The sequence below is a fragment of the Filicampus tigris genome, chromosome 3, assembly GCF_054856515.1.
Source record: "Filicampus tigris isolate MCC_2025a chromosome 3, RoL_Ftig_1.0, whole genome shotgun sequence".
In the NCBI taxonomy this organism is placed as follows: domain Eukaryota; kingdom Metazoa; phylum Chordata; class Actinopteri; order Syngnathiformes; family Syngnathidae; genus Filicampus; species Filicampus tigris.
In genome coordinates this window covers 24932027-24944561 of record NC_141219.1, presented here as the reverse complement: position 1 = coordinate 24944561, position 12535 = coordinate 24932027, and the positions used below count along the sequence as shown (strand labels likewise).

Sequence of the window (12535 nt, the reverse complement as noted above, 5' to 3'; positions counted from 1 at the left end):
GAAGGCAGGTGCATACATTTGGTCACCCTTGATGTTTTATTGCTTTGAATGCATCTAGCGCTAATTGGAACACAAAATGTGTTTGGTAAGCTCTTTGTCCCTTGACCTTCATACACAGATGAAGCCTCCCATGAGGAAGGGTATTTAAAGTGGCAAGTTTTTCTAATCTGCATCTTCCCTGAAGAATTGCAACATGGGAGCCTCAAAACAACTCTAAAATACCTGAAATCAAAGATTGTTCAACATCACGTTTTAGGGGATGGATACATAAAGCTAGCTCAGAGATTTCAGCGGTCAGTTTTCCGCTGTGAGGAACATAGTGAGAAATTGGAAGACCACAGTCACAGTTCAAGTTAAGGCCCAAAGTGCCAGGCCAAGAAAAATGTCAGATACGCAGAGGATGGTGAGAACAGTCAAACTCAACCCACAGACGAGCTCCAAAACCCACAACATGATCTTGCTGCAGATGGTGTCACTGTGTATCATTCAACTATTCAGCACACTTTGCACAAGGAGATGCTGTATGGGAGAGTAATGCGGAAGAAGCCTTTTCTGCGCACATGACACAAACAGAGTGGCTTGAGGTATGCTGAAGCCCATTTGGACAAGCCAGCTTCATTTTGGAATCAGGTGCAGTGGACTGATGAAACGAAAATGAAGTTATTTGGACTTAACAAGGAAACGAAAATGGAGTTATTTGGACTTAACAAGGGGCGGTAACATGGCGGATGAAGAACACAGCATTCCAAGACAAACGCGTGCTACCCACAGTCATATTTGGTGGTGGTTCCATCATGCTGTGGGGCTGTGTGGCCAGTGCAGGGTCTGGCAATCTTGTTGAAGTTGAAGGTTGCAAGGATTCCAGTCAGTATCAGCAGATTCTTGAGAAAATTGTTTAAGAAACAGTGACATGGATGTAGTTGCGCAGGGGCTGGTCACTTCAACAAGACAATGAGCCGAAAACGCTGCGCAAATTCTCCTAAGGCATTCATGGAGAGGAACAAGTACAACGGTTTGGAAAGACTATCTCTGTCCCCAGACTGAAATATTATTAAAATCTGTGGTGTGACTTAAAGCAGACTGTCCATGCTTGGAAACAATCAAACCTCACTGAACTGGACATGTTTTGTCAAGAAGAATGGTCCAAAATGGTTTCAAGCAGAATCCAGACCCTCTTTGAAAGCTATAGAAAGCGATTAGAGTGCTGTTGTTCTTTTTGCAAAAGGAGGATCTGCTAAATATTGAAGTAATCTTTCCGTTGCGGTGCCCACATTTATGCACCTGGCTACTTTTGTTAAAGTAATTATTGCACACTTTCTTTAAATCCTATCAACTGTTTCACTGTGTTGGTCCACTATGTGATATATTTTTAATTGCTGATTTCTAAAGGAAAATCTTGAAAATGACCAGGGGTGCCCAAACTTTTTCATCCGACTTTACACCATCACTTAACCCCAACTGACTGCACAGAAATCAGGTGATCAAACCACTAAACCAGGGGTGTGAAACTCAATTTTGCTGCGGGCCACATTATAGTTACAGCTTCCCTCAGTGGGCCATTTTGACTGTGAAACCATATAACTCTCCTCGTCATAATTGCTATATATAGAGGACACAACAAATGGATGAATAACTAGTATTGAAATCAGAAATCGGGATTAATAGTTTGCTCAAGTATAGTTCAAGTCACTGCAATAACGAAACAAGAAAATGCTTGCAAGATCTCAGTTATTATTTATAACATGACAATTTGAATTTTTTTGTACAGATTTCTTCAACTATCATGGAAGTTGACATGCTTGATTTGCTCTGACGGGCCACATAACAGGATGTGGTGAGCCAGATCTGGCCCCCAGGCCTTGAGTTTGACACCTGCGCACTACTTTGGTCTTATTTGGCCATGACATTCTGGTATATTTCAACATGTTTAACTCTCAAGCATTGAAGAGCCAAAACAAACTTCAACATATGAATCACTCAAGTCACATGACTCCTCCAAACATCACAGTGATGTCTTAGTTGTCTCGTTGTTGTGGAAGGTATTTTGTAATGAATGATTGATTCTCTTCCCAGGGAAGGGAGTGGCTGCTTAATTGACACCCCAAAGTTTTTTTTTTTCCCAGGTTTATCATGCCCGATTGAATTGGACACACCTGAAGAAGTAGTCAGGTCACATTTTGTGGCTCACTAAAAACAAGACTAAAATATACAGCAGGCCTCCTTATAAACATGACTACAGTCAAGGAAATTTGATATGAAAAATAATTATTTAAAAAAATCTCATACACACCACAAATCCACATCATCATTATATCGAACTAGATAATCAACCCTAAACTGAAATTGTGTATGTATATTAGACATATGTCAATATACATACAGTATATTCATATAACATTTACGATAAGTGAAGGCTACCTATTAGAGTGTAATTTATTTTATTTTAATTAAGTATAATTTGTCGGGTAAAAGCCTGTCTGATACTCTGCTATACATAAACCATGTATGATGTTATGTATAGTTTCATGTATTTATTGGATGGTAAATTGTGTACTTGACATTTTATTCAAAACTGAAATGCTGAATTTAGAAAATGTTCAATTGTAACTACTTTGTGTCATTTCAAAATAAAACTCTAATCCTGGCTGTGCAAATCATTTGCAGACCTAAATGCAGACAGAGTTGTCAAATTGTTCCTGCGTGCCCCCCGTATCAAGGGGGAGGGATATATTTGTTGCTTTGCAATAGCTGCAGTTTGCACCATGCTACATTATGTTCAAATCGTGATACACTGAGAAGTCCCTCCATTCCACCCCCGCACCCCCTCACTCGCAGTTGGAATAGTATTAAGATTATGAGTTGTTTTCTTTCATCTAAACTATAAGGTGTAGAAAAGTAACACATTTGAATGTACATAATAATACACTGGAAAGGCCCGGCCGCCTTGGGGCAATACAAACGAGTCCAGATGATAGAATGCATGTTATTGTTTTTCGGTACACTCTCAAAACAGTTGGGTTAAAAAGAACACAATTTTGGGTCACAAATGGACCGAAATTTGACTCAACCCTCTGAGTTGTTTTGTGACAACCCACCTGCACCCCCCAACAATAAAAATAAAATTGTTTTGTACAAAATGACGCAAGAACGTGGATAGGTCCACTTTTTAACCCAAAATGGTCTTCTTTTTAACTGAAATGTTTTCAGAGTGGAGCTTTGTGAACCTTTTAAACAGCATTAGCACACTGGTAAAAGCAAATTTTTACGTGTTATAACACCAAGTAAAAAAAATGACGCAGGGCTTTTGTAATTACAACAACAGAACACACACATTCAAACCATCCTTTTATCCATCCATTAACCGAACTGCTTATCCTCATTCAAATCCAAATATCAAAAATACTTTTCTATATTACTTACACATTTTAACACAATATAAAATGAACCATTGTCTATTTCGCAACAAATGGAATAAAGCTATATGATCGTTTCCCGGTTTGTTGGAGCAAACAACTTTCAATTCATACATGTGGTGCAATCAGCATGACATATTCAGGGCTCGACTCCTCCAATATCGACCACAACTGTGTGAATGATTCACATATTTCATTTATTTAACTCGTCCTCCTGTCAAACGTCTTCATTGCCATTATGACACAGTGTGGTTTTACACATAAATGTACCACCCAGATAAAGAAATGTAACAATTTGGGGGAGAAAGTTAGGACACAACTTGCAAGAAAGCCAATGTTTGAACGAGGTAAAAGCTATGTTTTACAGACAACGTTTTCACGGGGGAGCAAGAGAAGGCGAATCAAACTGATATTTAGCCCTTGCTGCCCCCCACCCCCCTTCCCCTTTTGTTTTATGCAAAGCTCTTTTTACCACATGGTAGTGACAGATTGTTTGAGCTGAAAGGAAAAGCCATTCGAAGCTAATTAAGCAGCCATTCCAGCCTCTATTCGCAGGCAGGAGGGAGAGGAGCGCCGGCATTTGTCAGCGCCGAGTCCAACGTGGGTTTAATTGACAGCCATGCACTCTGACTGACAGCTTCTACTGCACTGGGCCAATTACAAGCCGCGTAGGAAGACAGCTAAGAGCTTATTGGATAACATGTATTGCTTGGGGGCGGGACGACCCACGTGGTATTGTGCATTGAAGGCACACGTTATAAGCTGATGTCCTCAAAAACAGAAGCGTGGTAGCCCACTGATTTGCTGATAAAGAGAAAGCATGGTGATGCTTGAGGTGTCATTTGAAATAGGTCCAACTATTTGAGTCTGTTAATGGAAACGCTCCTTTGAAATAAGCGCGTTTCACGTAGTGGGTATTTATTTACGTGCAATGTGGAACAGCAGCCTAGCCATAACGTAATAGTCGTGTGTCTCTATCGATTACGTTGCACTGTTGCACGTTTAGCACACACGGATTAACTATCACACTGATTTTGTGTGTACCGATGGCGACGGTGCACCGTTATCTAGATTATTGTCTATTTTGAACAAGTTGTTGAACACAGTGACTGTCACTTCAGATCCAAAATGGCGAGTTTGTGAGGTCACATATCAATGACCAATCAGAACAACGGTTGAATGCATTCACCCCACGTGGGATTATCTGGTTTTCATTGGTTGGAATACCCAATTGGTTAGCGAGTGGTCCTCTCACGTCAGTCGCGTCCTCGTGTCAGTACTCAGTCTGTGTGTGGTACAACGCGCGACGGAGGAAGCGGGTGTATGCTAGCTTGTGCTTTATTTCACAGCTACGGACATACCCCCCCCCCTCCCCCAAATTGAGCCAGTGCTATTACCCAACATTCATCCACGGGACACATTGGGAGCCACTTTCACTACTACTGGATTTAATATAACCTATATCTCGAAGAGGGTTCCATAGTCCTGCTGGACGGAGGACGTCCAGCACCTCGGGATCACGGAGGTCGAAACAGCACTGTGGAGGGGACGAAAAGAGGACGTAAAGGAACAGGGACCGGATATTTTTATTTTCTTGCTTTTCTGCGGTGACTTGTGCGAATGAAGGATATACTACGACCTATGTGTGGATATTAAAATTTAACTTGTGCAAAAGGGGAGGCGAGGGAGTCAGTGGAGACAAAGGTAAAAGTGAGCGACATTACATATCCGCCGGAGAGAATGTGCGCGCGCGTGTGGCGACTTTGTTCTTTGAGAACAATCTTGAGAGAGTGTATGTGTGTGTTTATAGAACGCCCCTCAACTCGTTAGATCTACGAGCAATGTTCACTAGGGTGTGATCCAAATTGCCAGTGTATACACTGGAGTGTTGTTATTCTCATTTACACCTTATTCGAAGGGCTGGAATTATTTCTACTTAATGTGAAACAAGATGGTGAGATCCACTTCCACAGTGTTTTGTGTGTGTGTGTGTATGTGTGTAGGAGAAGTGAGAGCTTCGATGCCGGGTGACTGAGCGCCTCGCAGCTGCGAACGGTACTTTGTCCGCCGCCATCCGGGGAAGGGGTGGTGGTGATTTGCTGCACTCGGATTACTTGAAGAAAAACACAGGAAAAGAACGAGTTCCTTCGCGTGAAGAACAGATATGTATCCGCAAGGCCGGCATCCGGTAAGTAGCTGTGTTTGATTGGGAAATTGCCATGCACGCCAGCACCCTTTCAGGTGCCCTCCTCAGTGTGGAGCTACAACACACCTTGCTATTTCTGGCGTGGCGAGAGACCACAAGGAGGGTTTTGATAGAACAGCTCTGAATCGGTTGACGTATCAACATGTGTCTTAGAATGTATTTTTGTGTAGATAGTATACATTGTCCATTTGTACACATTGTATCTATTTACATATACGTAGCTTCACACTCCGTGTAGCTACAGAGGAAGTTGGAGGTCGTTCAAGAACCCTTTGTTTTCGCTTTACAGGCACCTCACCAGCCGGGGCAGCCTGGTTTCAAGTTCACCGTGGCAGAGTCGTGTGACAGAATCAAAGATGAATTTCAGTTCCTGCAGGCTCAGTATCACAGGTAACAGTGAACCTACTGTGTAAACATTACTGGCTTCCAGCTGGAACGTCTGGAGAAAGCTTCCAGTGTTTCCTTTTTCCAATTAATAGCTTTAAGTACAGCTACACTAATTAAATACGTACATTTATGAATGAGTCAACAGCAGCTAAGCGATGATTGCGATTGCCACAAATGGAGTATGTAATCAAATATTTATCCTTCCCTCTCCTCAAGTCTTAAAGTGGAATACGACAAACTGGCCAACGAAAAGACAGAGATGCAGCGGCACTACGTCATGGTAAGCGGAATCAATGGAAAGATGTCAGTTTGATTGAGCGTCCTATCCTCCCTTTAGCCTCAGGTAAGTGGTCACAGGTGGCGCAGAGTCGTGATGTTGCGCCGACGCCATGTTAGCACTTGTGCCTGCTGTGGTGTTGTTGACTCACCACGTCTGTGTATTCATTGGATTAGCTGGGGCAGGGCAGGGGTGTACGAGGGGCAGTTGAAACTCGAGCAGGGGTCAAACGTCCATCTATTGATTGTGGGGTGTGACCACCCCCCACTCTGGCCTCGGGTCCTCTTTATGACCCGACGTGACCCTTCCCAACACACCAAGCATGACTCGCGGCCGGTTAATGGCCGCTCTGCAGGCTTTGAGCGCGAATCAAAGGGTTTCCTGTATTTTTCCCCTCTTTTTAACTAGCCCAACGTGACACTCCTGATACCCAGGGGGTCCCGAGATATGAGGGGCACTTGGTGTGTTTTTCATTTGCCCATGGGATAATAGAGGTCATCTGTCTATTCTAAGAAAAAATCAACTTGGAGCCCAAACCAACTAATGTACACGTGTTGAAGTTTAAATCAAACACTGTTTATCCTTAGACAGATTTGTCATCGTGCAGTTGAGATTTCATTTGTATTCAAACGGTTTAACGGTGTTTTCGGCCAATACAATGAAAGCAATAAATGTGTTGCACAGAGAGTTGATCGTAACTTTCAATCTTTGTGCTTTCTTTGTGTTTTATACATACATGATACAACAAGCAATGAAACGTACCACTGATGTGTTTTGATCACGAAATGCAATTCATTCAAAGTGTTAGCTCAGTCTTCATTTAGGGCTGTGTGTTATGGCCCTCAATTCATACCAAAACTGGTATCAATTGCATCCCTTCACGGTAACGGTATATACAGGGTTGTACCGGGACCAGAAATCTTCGTCGACGGGAGGAGGTCTGGGGGACGACCGGCCCTGAAAGGGACCGGCTGTTTGGGAATCTCCTTTGGATAGGATTTATTATGCAAATCTCAAAATAGAATTAAATGTTAGCACTCCCTAGTGCAGTTCAAAGAAAGAAAAATACTGCTGATATTTTAAATGAAAACAGTACAACTGGCTTTCAGATTACTTTTCTATATTTGATTTAATTGACTGTGCCCACAGATTAATTAGCCTTTACCAATTCTGTTGCATTCAAGAAAGCAAGTCTATTCAATTGGATTACCTCAGACGTCAAAATTAACAATCAGCTCTCCAAATAACAAATAACGTCCCTGATATATTGGATTGGGTAGTTAATGCAGAGAAAATATTTTAGGTTTCAATTTTGTACAAATGTCTTCTCTGGCATGCTACTTTTCTACCCCCTAGTCACTATTGTTGCTGAAAGAATGCAAATTTCTCCATTGGGGGACTAATGGTTCTTATATTTTAAATAGTTATTATATCGCTGGTGTCAGGCCAAAACATTGTATCTCTAAAATGGTCACTTTTCAGGAGACCCTCAAAATGGCAAGTTTGTTCAACCATTAGCATTGCATTGTGAAAGACAGCAAGCCATTTTCCACACTTTAGATTGGTTAATAATTTGTAAAAACAACACCCACACGTGTGGCTTGACCAATAGTATGGATTTTTGAAAAAGAAAAATGAAATTCACCAAAATGTGATTTATAAGGTTTTAGCCCGATGCCAGCGATCTACCAAACATAATTTAATCTTATCCACACTCTTCTCTGAGCTAACGATGACATTCTCTGTTATTTTCGGTCTTCGGTGGCTGCGTATGTTATACTGTATTATTTTTCTTTCCAGTTACTTAATTTGCTTGGTATTTTGCTGTTCAAAATGAGTTATGCTTCACGCTAATGTGGTTCCAACCAGACCTGTGTGACAAGTGCACTATCTCACACAAGCACTGCTTTTGGTGTTTTGCGACTGCAATATATTAGCTTAGCAATTAGCATGGCTTCCCGTCTTTCCCCCCCGACTACCCTTCATCTTAACGCTACTTACAGAAGTGCAGCTGTTTTGCTGCCGTTGAGGCGATGATTAGTGACTTATTCTATGTAAACAGTGCATGCAAAGCAAACCTTTGCCTTCACATCATGTTTAGCCACGTTAGCTGTCCAGCCACAGCTCGTAAGTAGCTGAGGCTACGCAAAAATAGTGTGCAACAAGCATTCAACAGCGGGAACCAGTGAAGTGGTGCGGGCGTACAATTTGGGGATTTCTGTCACACGGAACGGGACACAGACGTAATCAGCATGCAGTACTGCGATTGGACAGTAGGGTCCAAATCTCTACCTTTAGACAAAGAATACTGTATGCTGTCTGTACCGCGCACCCCTATCTGCACTCTGCACTTGTATCATGTATTCATATTCGTTTTGTCAGTCAGAAGCTTTTTAGAAAGCACAAAAGCAGACACGATAGTTTAAGTATTAGCAACATGCTGCAAAGAATGACGTAGAACCTCCATATTCATGCCATGTTCTGCCACGTGTTTACAATATTAAGAATGCAATATCCCATAAGTATTTTGGTATTGTCAGCATGCTTCTTTATTTAACTCTGGCTGCGGCGCATTGGTCACACCAGTCCATGACAACCCAGACAGCATTCCAAATGTGTGATGTTCTAATTAATAAACCTAATTTAGTGCGGTGATTATAATTAACTTTCTTGAATTTTTCTTGAAGATAACACACACACACGCACACACACGCACCATGTGACATCAGTACGTACTAATGCTTTGTCTTCTCTCTGGCCTGCAGTACTATGAGATGTCCTACGGGCTCAATATTGAGATGCACAAACAGGTATGTAGCCATATCGCCCCAGTCTGTGTTTAGCCAAAACAATCTAGTTGTCCCTCCGGTCTTTGTGGAATACACACACGCACCTGACCTTAGTTCCTACCCTCATCGTCAAATGCCTTTAGGAGGCACACATACTGGCTTTCTGTAGTGAAAATGCTGACAGGCTAAACAACAACATGAAGGGCACGCTGCCTGATGGGGATGGTTTGATAAGATTAAAGTGAAGTCTTTGGCAGACTGTCTGAGAGGATGTGTTTTAATGTCCCCTCTGAATGCTCTGTTGTGCGTATGTGCACGCATGTCTCTGTATTGTAATCTTGCTCCCTTGCCTGCCTTGTTCCAGCTGCACAAAAAGCTCATTAGTTTAGCTTGCCACCCTGCACTGGGCATCATGCTGTAGGCTACTACTGCTAAAGATGAGACGGAGAACGTGATTAGTGCTTTACCACAGCCAAGCTGAGGAAAATGAGGAGATGAAATCGGTTATGTGAAAGTCCTGAGATAGTGCCCACATTTCCGACCCAAACTGACTTCAGGCATGCTTTGTGGTCTGTTGTTTTGTTCGGTTGGGACGAAAATCACAGCCCAAAGCATTATGGGTATTATTCAATGAAGTCATTCATTGCCAGGCATTTTCAGACCCCGTTTTACCCTAACGTTTGAAAAAAATATGAATACATTCCTGGGATTCAATGGCAGGATTGTGAAAAGACAAATTGGTCAATGGCAGTGAATGAGTTAAATGCAACCGACCCCGTTACTAACACTGAGAGGTAAAATTTTCAATTCTGATTTTGCATCTGATCCATCTTTTACATGTTTTGACTGCTGATTATACCGTTTTTGTGTTGGAGGTTGACATTTAATCAGTACAGTGTAATCTGCATTTTCCCCATTCTCATAGGGTTTAAATAATTTTGTATATGGTTAACACTCAAGGCTTCAACATTGTGCAACTGTTGTCTCATCACGTGTCTGCTCAGTCGTTTCATTTTCATTCATTTGCAATTTCTCTGATGGTCGCACTGTGTTTCCATCTTTTGCTCCCAAGTTCCACATCTTCCCTGTACCTTCTCATTGCTTTCCCTTCTCCTGGTTAACCCCAGCAGTGCCAGCACCCCGTTGATGTGACGTGAATTGAAGTGAATGATGGCCCGGGTGTTGTTAGCGGTGCAGTATGATGTATGACAGTCGGAGGGTGCGAGAGGGGAACTATGGAGACGTGACGGCCCTCGAATCTAGAAGGTTAATGGCATCAGTGGGAGGGTAACCCAGCTGGAACAGCAGCATACAGCCCATTCGTCAGCCAGAGCGCTTTTTGTGGTCATGTGCTATATGTTTTTGTTTATCAAGCAGCCCGCCGTCCCTCTCCCTCCTCGACGGAGTGTTGTTGGTTCGGCACCACGAGAAAGGTGCATTTGGTTGTTCCGACTGCATGCTGGTGCCGGTGTACAAAACAAGAGTGGGGAAAGAGACAGGAAAGGAGTGAGACGCTTCAGGCTAAATGAGTTAATCGACTGCTCCTCTCCTGTGTGTGTGACTCTCCTTTTATTTTATCAATAAGCCCGCCGGTGTCAACGGAGCACTCTGAATAATGCATGATTCCCGCCACCCCCCTTATCCCAGCCTTGATGAGCGAGTGTTTGTGATGACATCAGCGAGAGGTAAATGGACAGCCCCCTGGCCTTGGATTATTGGATGCAGCCATATTACTTTGCTGGGCTGCAAGATTTATTGCGGTGTGAAAAAAGACATAAACTCGCTTTGTTGTTATCAGTACAAAGCAGATTTGAGAAGCAAAGTAATGAGCTCACGCACCCCGCTGTGCATATAAATAAATACTCGTATGACTTATATGGTGCCATATCGTGACAAATACATACGTGTGCACTGCTCTCCTTGTTGCCAGGGGGGTAATTTGTTTTGACAGTGTCTGCTATGATGGCGAAGACTTGACGCTGAAGGTAATCACCCTCGCTTGCCGTCAATAAGTGATTTTAATTAGTGCAGCTCATTAGGCAGCCTCAGCATCGTGTCCTGCTGACTTTGTGGTGGGGCTTGCTGTCCCTTTCCACTACCGTTGTTCTCTCTTGTAGTGCCTGTTTATCTCGCGCAATCACCCTTGCTTGCATTTCGATGTCACTTGTCAGTGTGATAAGAAGGTGGAGAAAATACGTACATTTGTGGAAAGATTTTTTTTTTTTTTTTTTGCTGCTCCATCATCAGACATTCTCTGTGTGTGTCATGTCCTGACTCGGTGTTGGAAAGAGGGAAAGTGCTCCATCAAGAAGGAGATTGGCTTCCTGGACGGAGGAAAATGAGTGTGAGGAGGAACGAAGAGCAGCAAAAGCAAGCTTGCGCAAATGAATAATTTATAGCGGATTCCTCGAATTGTTTGCCAAGGTGATGATGGGCGACCTGTCTCTAAGCCAAAACAAACTAACTCCGTAAACACACACACTGCCTCTCAAGGGAGGTTGATGAGGTTACTAGGGCTCTGTGTGAGACATGCTTTATTTCGGTAGCCTTGCAAGGGGAGTGGGCAGGAGAGTTATGCGTGTGTCCTCACAACCACTGGATCATGGTTGTTGGACTAGAGAAGGATGATGCGCTTTGTCTGTGCCTTTAAAAGGCTTAGGACAGAGAGAATATTATAAAAACATTGTCTACTCAAAGTGATGATTCCAACTCCACCAAAAGAATCAGTTGGAAAATGACAAAAATACTTGAGCTCCCCTTCACTTGAGTTTTGCGTGTATGTGCTCACAATGAAAATATCCTTCATGCATTTTTAATGAACAAGACACAACTACACCTAGCGCCTCTTTCTTCCCGTGCTCTCGCTCGCTGAGAAGATAATTCCCAAACAACCTCCCACATCATATGCCACTTGTTTTCCTCTGCAATTGAATCCTCGTCTCTGCTCTCCACTTGGGGACTAATGCCTGCAGCGACAAACAGCCAAATGGCTTTCAACGCACCATTGACGGAGGGATGCAGTGGAGGGAGAGAGAGGGAGAGCGAGGGAGAGCTCTCCATGCTGTGTTGCTGCTAAACAACCATGAGTACCTGTAATTGTGGAGCTGCAGTGAAAAGCCCCTGCCGCCCTCTAAGGCTTCTATTTTCAATGATTCTAAGTGACAATAAACTCTTTCCAGGTACTATCTCTGCTGCTAAAAGCCCCGTGACAAGTAGTCTCTCTTAAGTGGGAGTGAGAATAACGTAGGAGTGCTGCGTCAGTGATGGAGGCCCACTAGCTGTAGTTTTCTTCTTCTAAGTAGCTGTCATGAAAATTAAGCAAGTGCCCATTCGGCCATCAGAGTTAAAAGTGTAGTTCTTAGTGAGTCAATTTGAAAGGGCTGCTTGTTGTTCGGCGCGGTGGGTAATTGTTTAATGCTGCGCAGTCTTAAGTAGTGTTATTCCGCTGCCGAAATCAATATTT

General features: G+C 43.0%; 1 protein-coding gene across 7 annotated transcripts in view; it reads left to right on the top strand.

Annotated features, from left to right (window-relative positions):
- Positions 1–4527: 4527 nt before the first annotated feature.
- tle3b (TLE family member 3, transcriptional corepressor b) overlaps positions 4528–12535 on the top strand; it is a 28247-nt gene continuing 20239 nt past the window's right edge. For 3 of the 7 annotated variants that reach the window (XM_086025566.1, XM_086025565.1, XM_086025564.1), the window contains exons 1-5: positions 4528–5117; positions 5417–5601; positions 5909–6009; positions 6223–6286; positions 9049–9093. In XM_086025566.1, the coding sequence (XP_085881692.1) occupies positions 5578–5601; positions 5909–6009; positions 6223–6286; positions 9049–9093 (234 nt within the window). In that variant the 5' untranslated portion in view covers positions 4528–5117; positions 5417–5577. The remainder of the gene's footprint in view (positions 5118–5416; positions 5602–5908; positions 6010–6222; positions 6287–9048; positions 9094–12535) is intronic. The other 4 variants (XM_086025568.1, XM_086025562.1, XM_086025563.1 and 1 more) reach the window with 3 other exon arrangements.